The following is a 15671-nucleotide window of genomic DNA, read 5'->3' as shown; positions in this document are numbered from 1 at the left end:
ATAATCATGGGAGATAGAGTATGAAAGTTATTTAAAAAGTAAATTAAGCTTCCCAACATCATGTGATAATAAGGATATAATTTCATTGGGAAGATGGTTGTAGTGTGTTTGGGATGAGGCCAAATAGGATGGTAAAAGGAGAAGAGATAATGGAAGCCTTCTCAAAACTGAGTTTGGTAAGGTGTTTCAAGATGAAAGGACTGCAGTTAAATCTAGGCAAGCTATTCAACTTCTGTAAGGCCCAAGATGAAGTCAACTCAGGATTAGCATGGTGTGCACCTACTGCCCCAGTGTAAAAGCAGTCAGAAACAAATCTTCTGATTATAGAGGTATGTCATTTGAGTAAACCTAACAAGGTGTCTGGGAGAGTGGTGATCAAAAGGGAGGTACTGTTCACAAATCAGTTAATTAGGGAGGAACATTGTGGTTTCACGAGAGTTAGAGAATATTTGGATCAGTTTCTTTGTTTTGAAGAATGAGTTTGAGATTTAGCAGGAGACAGAGTAAGTTGTCTGTGGCATAATCATTTGGGAGCAAATGTTTGATAGAGATGACAGATATTTAATACTGTTTTATACAAGATGCTATAGGCAAATGAGGAAATGGAAAGATTCTAGATGCAGTGAAGAGTTTTTACCAAGAGACAAGGGCACATGTATGAGAAAGGGAGGAGGGTGTGTGATTCCTTGTGTGACATTGCCACGGCTGCTTAAAATCTGTTCATGGGCAGGGAAGTAAGGGTCTTGGAGCTAAGGCAGGTGTGTAAGTAAGCAAAGGTCTGGGTGCATAGGAGGTAATCAGAAGCTGTTTGCAGATGAGATAGCTCCATTGGCAGACTCCAAAGAAGGTCACTATTGGCTGGTGACAGTTTAGGACGCTGTGTAAAGGAAGAGAGTTGCAGAGGTAATGTGACCAACAGTATGATAATGAATCGTAGTTAAGGGTTTAGTCAGGATGTTTCGAGAATAAGTGTACAGAGGGAAGACCTGGAGGAAGTTGAGGGCTTTAAGTACCTAGCAGTGGTGTTTGTGAACGGCAGTAAAGGGATGAGGCAGAACAGTGTGAGAATGACTTGATAAGAGAGAAAGTCATGCACTTTAGGTGCCTGGGAATGGATGGTAGCAGAGGCTAGAATTATTGAAGCTGAAGTGAACCAGTGTGGTAGAGAGGCCATAGGTCTTGGGCACTTATAAGGGTGTGTAGAAGGAAGGATCATTGTCCATAAGGTCATAGGTGAGTATATTTGAAGGTAGGTATGGTACTCTCATTAGTGTTGTATGGTTGTGAACCTTAAACCTTAAATAGAAAGGATAGACAAATGGAAAGGATAGAATGTGAATGGATGTGCTGGAAAGTAAATGGTCGAGGACATGTGGCTTAAGGCTGGCTAATCATTTTAGATAAGATATTATCTGAGAAGAGTTTGAGAGTGAGAGTAACCTGATTAAAAAGGGCTAACCAATGGTTTCGGTGCATGGAGTGGATGAGTAATGAGATACTGACAAATATTTTTTGTATGTTGGAAGTATTGGAAGCAGGTAGGGGATCAAAGAGAAGCTAGAAGGATGGAACAAGGGGGCTTTGGGGCATCTGAGCCTGAATATTCAAGCAGGTTAGAGTGCATTGGACAGGAAGCATTATAGCTAAGAGGTATATAGGAGCAAACTGCTATAAATGGACTAAACCATGGCATATGAAGTGGTCAAGATAAACTTTGTATAAATCTGTAAGACCTAGTTGTGGGTGACAGATTATAGAATCATTATGTTATGAGTAAAATAGAAATATATTTTGTATGTAGAACTGCTTCTCCCACTTCATGAAGATAACATCAGGAACAGATAAACAGTGAATAGATATTTTCAAATGATGCCTTTGAAAGTGGATCAGGTACAGAAAGGAAGATTATTGTACACACTTAATTTCTTCTCTACTTAGTGCAAGGAAAATTTTTCTTTATTGCAAAATTTCAGAAGCTGCAGTTTAATGGAGCAATTTGTTCTTCGTGCCATTGTGGCTGAGTTCACGCGCAGTGGACTAGAGGAAGCTGTCTTTGGTCAGGTGCTACAGCAGTTTGTTTCACTCTCCATATTTGAAGGTATTCTCATTGCATTTTTATCTTCCAATTTGTAACTGTTATGCTGCCCACTTTAACAGGGTAACCCCAAACAGAACGAGAGGGTACCAAATTCTTTGCATGTAATGTATTCTCATTATTTCTTATTTCCTTCAGTCTTCCCTTGCTGTTTGTATTACTTGTATCTTACATTCTTATTATTATTCTAAATATTAAAATGAAGACATTGAATACTCATGAAAAATGCTCTAAGTAATCAGAAAATATAGAAATTTCATAATGTATCCTTTAACTATGTCAGTGCAGCAACTATTAAACAGACAGAGGGCAGGTGGACATATCTGCACATGCATTCCTTGGACAAACAAGCAGTATTTGAGGCTTCTGTTACATGTGTTCTTCACCCGTAAGTGTCTGTAACTCTACCCAACATGGATATATGATCTTACATACATGGAACCACTTCAAGGCAAACAACTTTATATTGTTATTATTATCATTATTGTTATTATTATTCTGTTTCCCATTTTAGAAAGTTAGAATACACATGTATATACATGTGTATGTGGGTGGGTTGGGCCATTCTTTCGTCTGTTTCCTTGCGCTACCTCGCAAACGTGGGAGACAGCGACAAAGCAAAATAAATAATGCTCTGTGGAAGGTATTAAGAATATATGGTGTGGGAGGCAAGTTGTTAGAAGCAGTGAAAAGTTTTTATCGAGGATGTAAGGCATGTGTACGTGTAGGAAGAGAGGAAAGTGATTGGTTCTCAGTGAATGTAGGTTTGCGGCAGGGGTGTGTGATGTCTCCATGGTTGTTTGATTTGTTTATGGATGGAGTTGTTAGGGAGGTGAATGCATGAGTTTTGGAAAGAGGGGCAAGTATGAAGTCTGTTGGGGATGAGAGAGCTTGGGAAGTGAGTCAGTTGTTGTTCGCTGATGATACAGCGCTGGTGGCTGATTCATGTGAGAAACTGCAGAAGCTGGTGACTGAGTTTGGTAAAGTGTGTGAAAGAAGAAAGTTAAGAGTAAATGTGAATAAGAGCAAGGTTATTAGGTACAGTAGGGTTGAGGGTCAAGTCAATTGGGAGGTGAGTTTGAATGGAGAAAAACTGGAGGAAGTAAAGTGTTTTAGATATCTGGGAGTGGATCTGGCAGCGGATGGAACCATGGAAGCGGAAGTGGATCATAGGATGGGGGAGGGGGCGAAAATTCTGGGAGCCTTGAAGAATGTGTGGAAGTCGAGAACATTATCTCGGAAAGCAAAAATGAGTATGTTTGAAGGAATAGTGGTTCCAACAATGTTGTATGGTTGCGAGGCGTGGGCTATGGATAGAGTGGTGCGCAGGAGGATGGATGTGCTGGAAATGAGATGTTTGAGGACAATGTGTGGTGTGAGGTGGTTTGATCGAGTAAGTAATGTAAGGGTAAAAGAGATGTGTGGAAATAAAAAGAGCGTGGTTGAGAGAGCAGAAGAGGGTGTTTTGAAATGGTTTGGGCACATGGAGAGAATGAGTGAGGAAAGATTGACCAAGAGGATATATGTGTCGGAGGTGGAGGGAACGAGGAGAAGAGGGAGACCAAATTGGAGGTGGAAAGATGGAGTGAAAAAGATTTTGTGTGATCGGGGCCTGAACATGCAGGAGGGTGAAAGGAGGGCAAGGAATAGAGTGAATTGGAGCAATGTGGTATACCGGGGTTGACGTGCTGTCAGTGGATTGAATCAGGGCATGTGAAGCGTCTGGGGTAAACCATGGAAAGCTGTGTAGGTATGTATATTTGCGTGTGTGGACGTATGTATATACATGTGTATGGGGGTGGGTTGGGCCATTTCTTTCGTCTGTTTCCTTGCGCTACCTCGCAAACGCGGGAGACAGCGACAAAGCAAAAAAAAAAATAAATAAATAAAAAAATAAAAAAAAAAATATTATTATTATTTATTTATTTTATTTATTTATTTTGCTTTGTCGCTGTCTCCCGCGTTAGCGAGGTAACACAAGGAAACAGATGAAAGAATGGCCCAACCCACCCACATACACATGTATATACATACACGTCCACACCCGCAAATATACATACCTATACATCTCAATATACACATATATATACACACACAGACATATTCATATATACACATGTACATAATTCATACTGTCTGCCTTTATTTACTCCCATCGCCACCCCGCCACACATGGAATAACAACCCCCTCCCCCCTCATGTGTGCGAGGTAGCGCTAGGAAAAGACAACAAAGGCCCCAGTCATTCACACTCAATCTCTAGCTGTCATGTAATAATGCACCGAAACCACAGCTCCCTTTCCACATCCAGGCCCCACAGAACTTTCCATGGTTTACCCCAGATGCTTCACATGCCCTGGTTCAATCCATTGACAGCATGTTGACCCCTGTATACCACATCGTTCCAATTCACTCTATTCCTTGCACGCCTTTCACCCTCCTGCATGTTCAGGCCCCGATCACTCAAAATCTTTTTCACTCCATCTTTCCACCTCCAATTTGGTCTCCCACTTCTCCTCGTTCCCTCCACCTCTGACACATATATCCTCTTGGTCAATCTTCCCTCACTCATTCTCTCCATGTGACCAAACCATTTCAAAACACCCTCTTCTGCTCTCTCAACCACACTCTTTTTATTTCCACACATCTCTCTTACCCTTACATTACTTACACGATCAAACCACCTCACACCACATATTGTCCTCAAACATCTCATTTCCAGCACATCCACCCTCCTGCGCACAACTCTATCCATAGCCCACGCCTCACAAGCATACAACATTGTTGGAACCACTATTCCTTCAAACGTACCCATTTTTGCTTTCCGAGATAATGTTCTCGACTTCCAAACATTCTTCAAGGCTCCCAGAATTTTCGCCCCCTCCTCCACCCTATGATTCACTTCCGCTTCCATGGTTCCATCCACTGCCAGGTCCACTCCCAGATATCTAAAACACTTAACTTCCTCCAGTTTTTCTCCATTCAAACTTACCTCCCAATTGACTTGACCCTCAACCCTACTGTACCTAATAACCTTGCTCTTATTCACATTCACTCTTAACTTTCTTCTTTCACACACTTTACCAAACTCAGTCACCAGCTTCTGCAGTTTCTCAAATGAATCAGCCACCAGCGCTGTATCATCAGCGAACAACAACTGACTCACTATTATTATTATTATTATTATTATTATTATTATTGATCACCATTTCCTGTGTTAGCGAGGTAGCGCCAGGAAACAGATGAAGGAAGACCCATCCACTCATATACACACATATATACATACATGTATATATACATACATACACATATCAACATATATACATCTTTCTTTCTTCTTTCTTTCATACTATTCGCCATTTCCCGCATTAGCGAGTTAGCATTAAGAACAGAGGACTTAGCCTTTGAGGGAATATCCTCATCTGGCCCCCTTCTCTGTTCTTTCTTTTGGAAAATTAAAAAAAAAAAAAACAAGAGGGGAGGATTTCCAGCCACCTGCTCCCTTCCCCTTTAGTCACCTTCTACGACACACAGGGAATACGTGGGAAGTATTCTTTCTCCCCTATCCCCAGGGATACACATACATATACATATATACACAGGTACATATTCATACTTGCTTGCCCTCATCCATTCCTGGCGCCACCCTGCCCCACAGGAAACAGCATCGCAACCTACTATGTCAGCGAGGTAGCTCCAGGAAACAGACAAAGAAAGGCCACATCTGCTCACACTCGCTCTATAGCTGTCACGTGTAATGTATCGAAACCACAGCTCCCTATCCACATCTAGGCTCCACAGACCAATTTCATATTTAAACTAACTAGAATTTGAAATGTGGAGTATGATATGTGGTCACCAAGGCTAACATAAGTTTATGAGAATTTTTTTCAGTGGATGATTAATTGTGGCCTTTACCAACATATGCTTACCAAAATATCTTCAGCAGCATAGTCTTAAAGTTATCAGATTTAAGGCATAAAAAGTTGGGTCCCACACAGAAACATGATATGGATAAAAAATACATTCTGCATAAAAAGAGTTAATAGCAAAACAACAACTTCATTATTTGTAAGCAATCAAAACAGCACCCAGGTGAACTGATTCCTACAAGCCAAGCAGCCAAGAAGAGTAAGTCCATTACTGTACATTGCATAAAGTGATTAACTGAATTCTACTTCCACAGTAAAAGAAAGCAAGAAAATCTTCAGTGAAAATGACAGTAAGTAAAAATTATTATATAATGAAATGTACTGTTGGGTTTCACTTCTGACAGGGAACTTGAAAAGTGGAATAGAGTGTTTAAAAACTTACAGAATTTGTTTGACAGAGGTGACAAGAATCAAAAGCTGTTACATTGATATATCAATTAGTATTGAAATAGGGATGCTGAGAACAAATAAGAATGAGAAAATTGTATGGGTAAAGAAAGTAATCAGGCATATTATCAGCAATACATACACTAACATAAAAACACTGAAAAGAAAGGGAATATAGCAAGTTGAAGGCTGAGAATGCACGAGTGGATAAAAATATAAATCTATTTGCAAAAGAAGTGGATTTGTTTGGATGTGGGTTACTTGTATTCAACGGATGGTGATGCTTTGAACAAAGAGAAAAGACGTAACATGACAGAGCTGATCATGACCACGGTTGTGAAGATAATGATACAATTGACATTAAAGATAATGAAAATCATGAAATTGAAGATAACTAGTAAGATTTCATTGACAAAACTGTGAGTTTTAGTTGAAAAAGCACATAAAAAAGAATGAGGAAACTAGAACAAGTAAGTAAAAGAGAAAGATAAAGATGGTGAGGTAGAATCAAAAGAACTGGATACATACTGCTGTAGAAGCTCTGACAAAGTGGGATGTAAAAGACTGCAAGATTGTAATTCATTCACTTAGCTTTGTGCTATTTTCATGACAAATGTCATGAATGTAAATGGCGTGATTGTTATAGATCCCTAAACCCACCAAGATAAAGGAGTACAGAAAATAACAGAAATAGAGATTTAGAAATATAAGATCAAGAAATATGAAACTGATTTGAGACAGCCAGGAACAAGTTGAAGTGGCCCAAGGATGAGACAAACAAGGGATATGAACATAAGTGGCATATACACCATAAGTCAAGACCCTTTATGGTCAGGAGAACTGTAATAATGCCTTAAAATCAAACTAAAAGATGGATGAATATTGGCACCAGCAACAGAAATGGGATTATAGGAACAAAACATTGGATCAATAGCATGCATGTGGATAATGAAAAAACTTTATCATTATTATTATATTATTATACTTAATCGCTGTTTTCTGTGTCAGTGAGGTAGCGCCAGGAAATGGAGGAAGAATGACCCATCCATTCACATACACATGTAAATACATTATTATTTTTATTATTATTATTATTATTTTTTTTTATTTTGCTTTGTCGCTGTCTCCCGCGTTTGCGAGGTAGCGCAAGGAAACAGACGAAAGAAATGGCCCAACCCACCCCTATACATATGTATATACATACACGTCCCCACACGCAAATATACATACCCATACATCTCAATGTACACATATATATACACACACAGACATATACATATATACATGTGCACACAATTCACACTGTCTGCCTTTAATCATTTCCATCGCCACCTCGCCACACATGGAATAACAACCCCCTACCCCCTCATGTGTGTAAGGTAGCGCTAGGAAAAGACAACAAAGGCCCCATTCGTTCACACTCAGTCTCTAGCTGTCATGCAATAATGCCCGAAACCCACAGCTCCCTTTCCACATCCAGGCCCCACAGAACTTTCCACCTCCAATTTGGTTTCCCACTTCTCCTCGTTCCCTCCATCTCCGACACATATATTCTCTCGGTCAATCTTTCTTCACTCATTCTCTCCATGTGCCCAAACCATTTCAAAACACCCTCTTCTGCTCTCTCAACCATGCTCTTTTTATTTCCACACATCTCTCTTACCCTTACATTACTTACTCGATCAAACCACTTCACATCACATATTGTCCTCAAACATCTCATTTCCAGCACATCCACCCTCCTGCGCACAACTCTATCCATAGCCCATGCCTCGCAACCATACAACATTGTTGGAACCACTATTCCTTCAAACATACCCATTTTTGCTTTCCAAGATAATGTTCTCGACTTCCAAACATTCTTCATGGTTCCCAGGATTTTTGCCCCCTCCCCCACCCTATGATTCACTTCCGCTTCCATGGTTCCATCCGCTGCCAGATCCACTCCCAGATATCTAAAACACTTTACTTCCTCCAGTTTTTCTCCATTCAAACTTACCTCCCAATTGACTTGACCCTCAACCCTACTGTACCTAATAACCTTGCTCTTATTCACATTTACTCTTAACTTTCTTCTTTCGCACACTTTACCAAACTCAATCACCAGCTTCTGCAGTTTCTTACCTGAATCTGCCACCAGCGCTGTATCATCAGTGAACAACAACTGACTCACTTCCCAAGCTCTCTCATCCCCAACAGACTGCATACTTGCCCCTCTTTCCAAAACTCTTGCATTCACCTCCCTAATCACCTCATCAATAAACAAATTAAACAACCATGGGGACATTACACACCCTTGCCGCAGACCGACCTTCACTGGGAACCAATCACTCTCCTCTCTTCCTCCTCGTACACATGCCTTACATCCTTGGTAAAAACTTTTCACCGCTTCTAGCAGCTTACCTCCCACACCATATACTCTTAAGACCTTCCACAAAGCATCTCTATTCCTTCTCCAGATCCATAAATGCTACCTATAAATCCATCTGTTTTTCTTAGTATTTCTCACGCACATTCTTCAAAGCAAACACCTGATCCACACATCCTCTTCCACTTCTGAAACCACACTGCTCCTCCACAATCTGACACTGTACATACCTTCACCCTTTCAGTCAATACCCTCCAAAAAAAATTCCCAGGAATACTCAACAAACTTATGCCTCTATAGTTTGAACACTCACCTTTATCCCCTTTGCCTTTGTACAGTGGCATTATGTATACATTCCACCAATCCTCAGGCACTTCACCCTCATCCATACATACACTGAATATCCTTACCAACCAGTCAACAACAGTCACCGTCTTTCTTAAATTCTACTGTAATACCATCCTAACCTGCTATCTTTCTGGATTTCATCTTCTGCAAAGCATTCACTACCTCTTTTTTCTAACTAAACCATTCCCCCTAACCCTCTCACTTCACACACCACCCCAATCAAAACACCTTACATCTGCCACTCTGTCGTCAAACACATACAACCAACCTTCAACATACTCATTCCATCTCCTTACTTCATCACTACCTGTTATTACTTCCCCCTTGCCCCCCTCACTGATGTTCGCAATTGTTCTCCTGTATTGTGTAGTATATTTACCTCCTTCCAAAACATCTTTTTATTCTCCCTATGATTTAATGATACTCTCTCATAGTATATTTACCTCCTTCCAAAACATCTTTTTATTCTCCCTAAAATTTAATGATACTCTCTCACCCCAACCCTCATTTGCCCTCTTTTTCACCCCCTTGCACCTTCCTCTTGACCTTCTGCCGTTTTCTTTTATACATCTTATTTTCACTCTTCCTTGTAAGTATCGTCCAAACGTCTCTCTTTTCTCTTTTACCAACAACTTTACTTCTTCATCCTTCCACTCACTACCCTTTCTAATCTGCCCACCTCCTACCTTTCTCATGCCACTGCATCTTGTGCACATGCTACCACTGCTTCCCTAAATACATCCCATTCCTCACCCATTCCCCTCGTGTCATTTGCTCTCCTTTTGCCTTGGCTAGGGCCTCAGTTGCCCATGCTGTCTCAGCTGATAGGAAAAAAAGTAATCAGGATTACCAAACTCATTGAACATATAGATGTATACTGCACCAATTGCAGAGAGATGAAATAGTCTAAAAAAAAGCTCAGTTGGCTTATGGAGAAAACCTTTGGAAGTGATTTGTAGGAATGGAATTAAGGTAGCCAGTTACTGGAAAAAGTGAAAGTAAGTTGGAAGCTTCAAAAATAAGAATGTTCAGACAAATACTAGGGGTAATGAGAAGAGAAAGAACAATTGATATTACAAAGATATTTGATTTAATGTCATTCATAGCAGATGTACAGAAAAATCAACTGCACTAGTTTGGTAAGACAAGAGGAATGCCTAAGATGTAGGTACCTGAAGAAGAGTTGATTCGATACTTTATAAAAGAAGGCCAACAGGAAGGCCAAGAAATTACTGAAGAAGAACTGGATATTTGGGGGAAGAAACTGAACTCAGCATGGAGGAAGCACTAGAATTGGTGGCAACCATAGACCTTAGGCCCATCTGGTAAAGGGTGAGAAATGTGATAATGTGTTTCCTCATGTGAGAAGACCAGTTTAGTGTTGCTTACTTTACCCTGGTCCAAACAAAACTCATGAATATCTTCTTTTTCATGTACTTCAGTATGTGAAATTGTACTGAACGGGTTTTGATATATGGAAGAATAAGGAAAGATTGAGAGGATCTACTTTTCAAAGGTGGAGGAAACCAGAGGAAGGCAGAGACTGAGGAGATGGAATGAAAGAGGCACTGAGGTGCCAAGGTCTGCATATTCAGGAGGGTGAGAGGCACGCATTGGATAGTCAGGGGAAATCATAGAGTGGTCCATGGGGCTTAACTGTAGATAGTGGGCTTTTATTTCAGTGCATTATACATTACTGCAAGGAAGTGAGTGTGAAATAATGAGGATATTTTACCTGCTCCTGTTGCTAGCTTGCTGGAGTGGAAAACAGCGGATGTGTATGAAGAAAAGATCATTGTATAACCTCATGATCCCTGTTATGGAACTCCCACTACTTCAAGGGTGCAAGATGAGCAGGAAAATGACATCTTTGGAGCAAGAAGGTGCTTTGATAAAACTGTACTCCTTTCCATCCATTGTTGATGATACACCCTCTTTGAAGCTTACTTGTCACTCATGGTGTAACCACATTCATGTAGTGTGGTAACACCCTTCAGTTTGTGTGTCTGTGTATTTGTGCATTTGCATATGTGCTAGTTTGTATGTATGTGTCTGTCCCAGTATTTATGTGATTCTGTGAGTTTTGTGTTTTTATGGGTTTACTTTTGGTGTGTGTGTACATGAGCCATTTATATTTTTCTTTTCCTTTGCCTTTCTTTATAGCAATCAGTTTCTTCATCTGTCTTGTCTTTCTTTCAGGAATTGAGCCCTGTTGTACATCAGAAGTGATGATGATTGTGAATCGGCTTACCTCACAACGATTAATCCTAACAGAACACTCAAGAAATGACCTCAGTCTCCGTCTGCGTTTGAATATATCCACTGATGATGTTAATTATGCATTGCAGAGTGCCTAAGAACAACATTGAAAATATGGATCAGACAAAAATTTATTTTTTTATGGATGAATCTTCAGTTTTATCTCAAGATTATTTTGTGGGATTTATTATTTTACACTGTAATTTGCATACAGTTTGTCTTTATTTGCTGAGTGTTATCAATATAAATTTATAGCACAAGGTATATTTTAGGGCAAAAATCTAGTTTGCAGTTACTTGAAATTGTAAGAGCAAAATTTGTTTCTCACTAACTCATTGTTTCCTCTTTCACTGTACAGAATGTATTTTATATGTATTTGGCCAGAATATACTATTGTCATTCTTAAAATTGTATTTTGTAGTATACAGTGTCCTGAAATCCAAAAAGCACTCTTGTTTTTAGTTTACCAGAGGCTATCTTTTTCACAGTATTTTTTTTATTAATTTTACTTGTTATCCTTAGATGTAGGGAAGAAAAAGTACTAACTGTATTTTCTGCATGTTGAGAGGGTTACTAAGGGAAATGGGAGTGAGATACTGGAAATGTTCTTCTATATTTAATTTCTAAAAGAGAGAACAGAAGTTTGCGGCAAGCAAGGATATTTCCTCAAAAGGCTCTTGTCATTTCTTATTAGTGCATCCTCAGTGAGGTGTGAAAAGTCCATTGGGTATATAAAAAGCAGAATTATCTATTTTTTCTACTCCTGATATCTGTCAAGCTATTGGATAGAATTGTAGTACCTGACACTACCTACTTCATTCATCTTTGTACATGGAAACTTGAATTTTTGAAGTTTTGTGGTATCCAGATCCCACTGGAATCAACAATGGTTTTAGCCTAACAAAGTTTTTTCATTTTCGCTTGTATCCACCTATACCTGTGATACCTGTTCACTAAGGGAACTTCCTTAGAGGGATGGCCATGGCAAAAGAGTTTCCACAACTGTTGAACTCAAGTGCCCTCTTCTTAGCCTTAAGTACCTCACCCTTAACTGGCTACTGGCAGAGGTCAACTGTAGCACAGCCATCCTGTCCATAAACAAATTCAACAGCCTTGGTGACATCACACACCCTGGCTGCAGATTGATCTACACTGGGAACCAATCACTCTCCTCTCTTCCTACTCGTACACATGCCTTACACCCTTGATAAAACCTTCTCTCTGCTTGTAGCAGTTTACCTCCCACACTATATATTCTTAAGACCTTCCACAAAGCATCTCTATCAATCTATCTGTATCTCTGATGCCTGTTCCATTCCGGAACTCCCTCAAGGGGGTGGCCATGGTAAGTCTCCATAACTAGGGAACTTTAGTGCCACTTCTTAGCTTTTGGTGCCTCACCCTTAACAGGCCACTGGGAGAAGGCAAGTCTTGCAAAGTATTTGCAGGGGCTCACTGCATCTGCTACAATATTATCTCACCCTCTTGCATGCTGGATGACTAAATCATATTATTGTAACAAGACAAGGGAGCAAATGGGAACTTCAGTGAAGGGCGCAAATGGGGAGGTGATAACAAGTAGTGGTGATGTGAGAAGGAGATGGAGTGAGTATTTTGAAGGTTTGTTGAATGTGTTTGATGATAGAGTGGCAGATATAGGGTGTTTTGGTCGAGGTGGTGTGCAAAGTGAGAGGGTTAGGGAAAATGATTTGGTAAACAGAGAAGAGGTAGTAAAAGCTTTGCAGAAGATGAAAGCCGGCAAGGCAGCAGGTTTGGATGGTATTGCAGTGGAATTTATTAAAAAAGGGGATGACTGTATTGTTGACTGGTTGGTAAGGTTATTTAATGTATGTATGACTCACGGTGAGGTGCCTGAGGATTGGCGGAATGCGTGCATAGTGCCATTGTACAAAGGCAAAGGGGATAAGAGTGAGTGCTCAAATTACAGACGTATAAGTTTGTTGAGTATTCCTGGTAAATTATATGGGAGGGTATTGATTGAGAGGGTGAAGGCATGTACAGAGCATCAGATTGGGGAAGAGCAGTGTGGTTTCAGAAGTGGTAGAGGATGTGTGGATCAGGTGTTTGCTTTGAAGAATGTATGTGAGAAATACTTAGAAAAGCAAATGGATTTGTATGTAGCATTTATGGATCTGGAGAAGGCATATGATAGAGTTGATAGAGATGCTCTGTGGAAGGTATTAAGAATATATGGTGTGGGAGGCAAGTTGTTAGAAGCAGTGAAAAGTTTTTATCGAGGATGTAAGGCATGTGTACGTGTAGGAAGAGAGGAAAGTGATTGGTTCTCAGTGAATGTAGGTTTGCGGCAGGGGTGTGTGATGTCTCCATGGTTGTTTAATTTGTTTATGGATGGGGTTGTTAGGGAGGTGAATGCAAGAGTTTTGGAAAGAGGGGCAAGTATGAAGTCTGTTGGGGATGAGAGAGCTTGGGAAGTGAGTCAGTTGTTGTTCACTGATGATACAGCGCTGGTGGCTGATTCATGTGAGAAACTGCAGAAGCTGGTGACTGAGTTTGGTAAAGTGTGTGAAAGAAGAAAGTTAAGAGTAAATGTGAATAAGAGCAAGGTTGTTAGGTACAGTAGGGTTGAGGGTCAAGTCAATTGGGAGGTGAGTTTGAATGGAGAAAAACTGGAGGAAGTGAAGTGTTTTAGATATCTGGGAGTGGATCTGGCAGCAGATGGAACCATGGAAGCGGAAGTGGATCATAGGGTGGGGGAGGGGGCGAAAATTCTGGGAGCCTTGAAGAATGTGTGGAAGTCGAGAACATTATCTCGGAAAGCAAAAATGGGTATGTTTGAAGGAATAGTGGTTCCAACAATGTTGTATGGTTGCGAGGCGTGGGCTATGGATAGAGTTGTGCGCAGGAGGATGGATGTGCTGGAAATGAGATGTTTGAGGACAATGTGTGGTGTGAGGTGGTTTGATCGAGTAAGTAACGTAAGGGTAAGAGAGATGTGTGGAAATAAAAAGAGCGTGGTTGAGAGAGCAGAAGAGGGTGTTTTGAAATGGTTTGGGCACATGGAGAGAATGAGTGAGGAAAGATTGACCAAGAGGATATATGTGTCGGAGGTGAAGGGAATGAGGAGAAGAGGGAGACCAAATTGGAGGTGGAAAGATGGAGTGAAAAAGATTTTGTGTGATCGGGGCCTGAACATGCAGGAGGGTGAAAGGAGGGCAAGGAATAGAGTGAATTGGAGCGATGTGGTATACCGGGGTTGATGTGCTGTCAGTGGATTGAATCAGGGCATGTGAAGCGTCTGGGGTAAACCATGGAAAGCTGTGTAGGTATGTATATTTGCGTGTGTGAACGTATGTATATACATGTGTATGGGGGTGGGTTGGGCCATTTCTTTCGTCTGTTTCCTTGCGCTACCTCGCAAACGCGGGAGACAGCGACAAAGCAAAAAAAAAAAAAAAAAAAAAAATCTCTCTTACTCTTTCATTACTTACTCGATCAAACCACCTCACACCACATACTGTCCTCCTCGATCAAACCACCTCACACCACATACTGTCCTCAAACACTTCATTTCCAACACATCCACCCTCCTCCGCACAACCTTATTTATAGCCTATGCCTTGCAGCCATATAACATTGTTGGAACTACTATTCCTTCAAACATACCCATTCTGCTCTCTGAGATAACCTTCTTGCCTTCCATACATTCTTCATTGCTCCCAGAACCTTTGTCCCCTCCCCCACATTGTGACTCTCTTCCATTTCCATGGTTCCATTTGCTGGTAAGTCCACTCCCAAATAGCTAAAACACTTCACTTCCTCCAATTTTTCTCCATTCAAACTTACATCATAATTAACTTGTCCCTCAACCCTACTGAACCTAATAACCTTGCTCTTATTCACATTTACTCTCAACTTTCTCCTTTCACACACTTTTCCAAACTCAGTCAACAACTTCTGCAGTTTCTCACCCGAATCAGCCATCAGAGCTGTATCATCAGCAAACAACAACTGACTCACTTCCTAGACCCTCTCATCCCCAACAGACTGCATACTTACCCCTCTCTCCGAAACTCTTGCATTTGCCTCCCTAACCACTCCATCCATAAATAAATCAAACAACCATGGGGACATCACACACCCCTGCCACAGACTGACCTTCACTGGCAACCAATCACTTTCCTCTCTTCCTACTCATACACATGCCTTACATCTTTGGTAAAACTTTTTCATTGATTCTTGTAGCTTACCTCCCACACTCCATACTCTTTAAGACCTTCCACAAAGCATTTCTGTCAACCTTA

General features: G+C 40.6%; 1 protein-coding gene across 3 annotated transcripts in view; it reads left to right on the top strand.

The window, feature by feature from the left end:
* Positions 1-11796, top strand: part of Orc1 (origin recognition complex subunit 1) — a 198251-nt gene extending 186455 nt beyond the window's left edge. For all 3 annotated transcript variants that reach the window (XM_071678534.1, XM_071678532.1, XM_071678533.1), the window contains 2 exons: positions 1974-2098; positions 11329-11796. In XM_071678534.1, the coding sequence (XP_071534635.1) occupies positions 1974-2098; positions 11329-11486 (283 nt within the window). In that variant the 3' untranslated portion in view covers positions 11487-11796. The remainder of the gene's footprint in view (positions 1-1973; positions 2099-11328) is intronic.
* The last annotated feature ends 3875 nt before the right edge of the window (positions 11797-15671 follow it).

This window comes from Panulirus ornatus, chromosome 28 (assembly GCF_036320965.1).
Source record: "Panulirus ornatus isolate Po-2019 chromosome 28, ASM3632096v1, whole genome shotgun sequence".
In the NCBI taxonomy this organism is placed as follows: domain Eukaryota; kingdom Metazoa; phylum Arthropoda; class Malacostraca; order Decapoda; family Palinuridae; genus Panulirus; species Panulirus ornatus.
The sequence above is the reverse complement of the archived record's forward strand: the minus strand, read 5'-3'. Positions and strand labels throughout refer to the sequence as shown.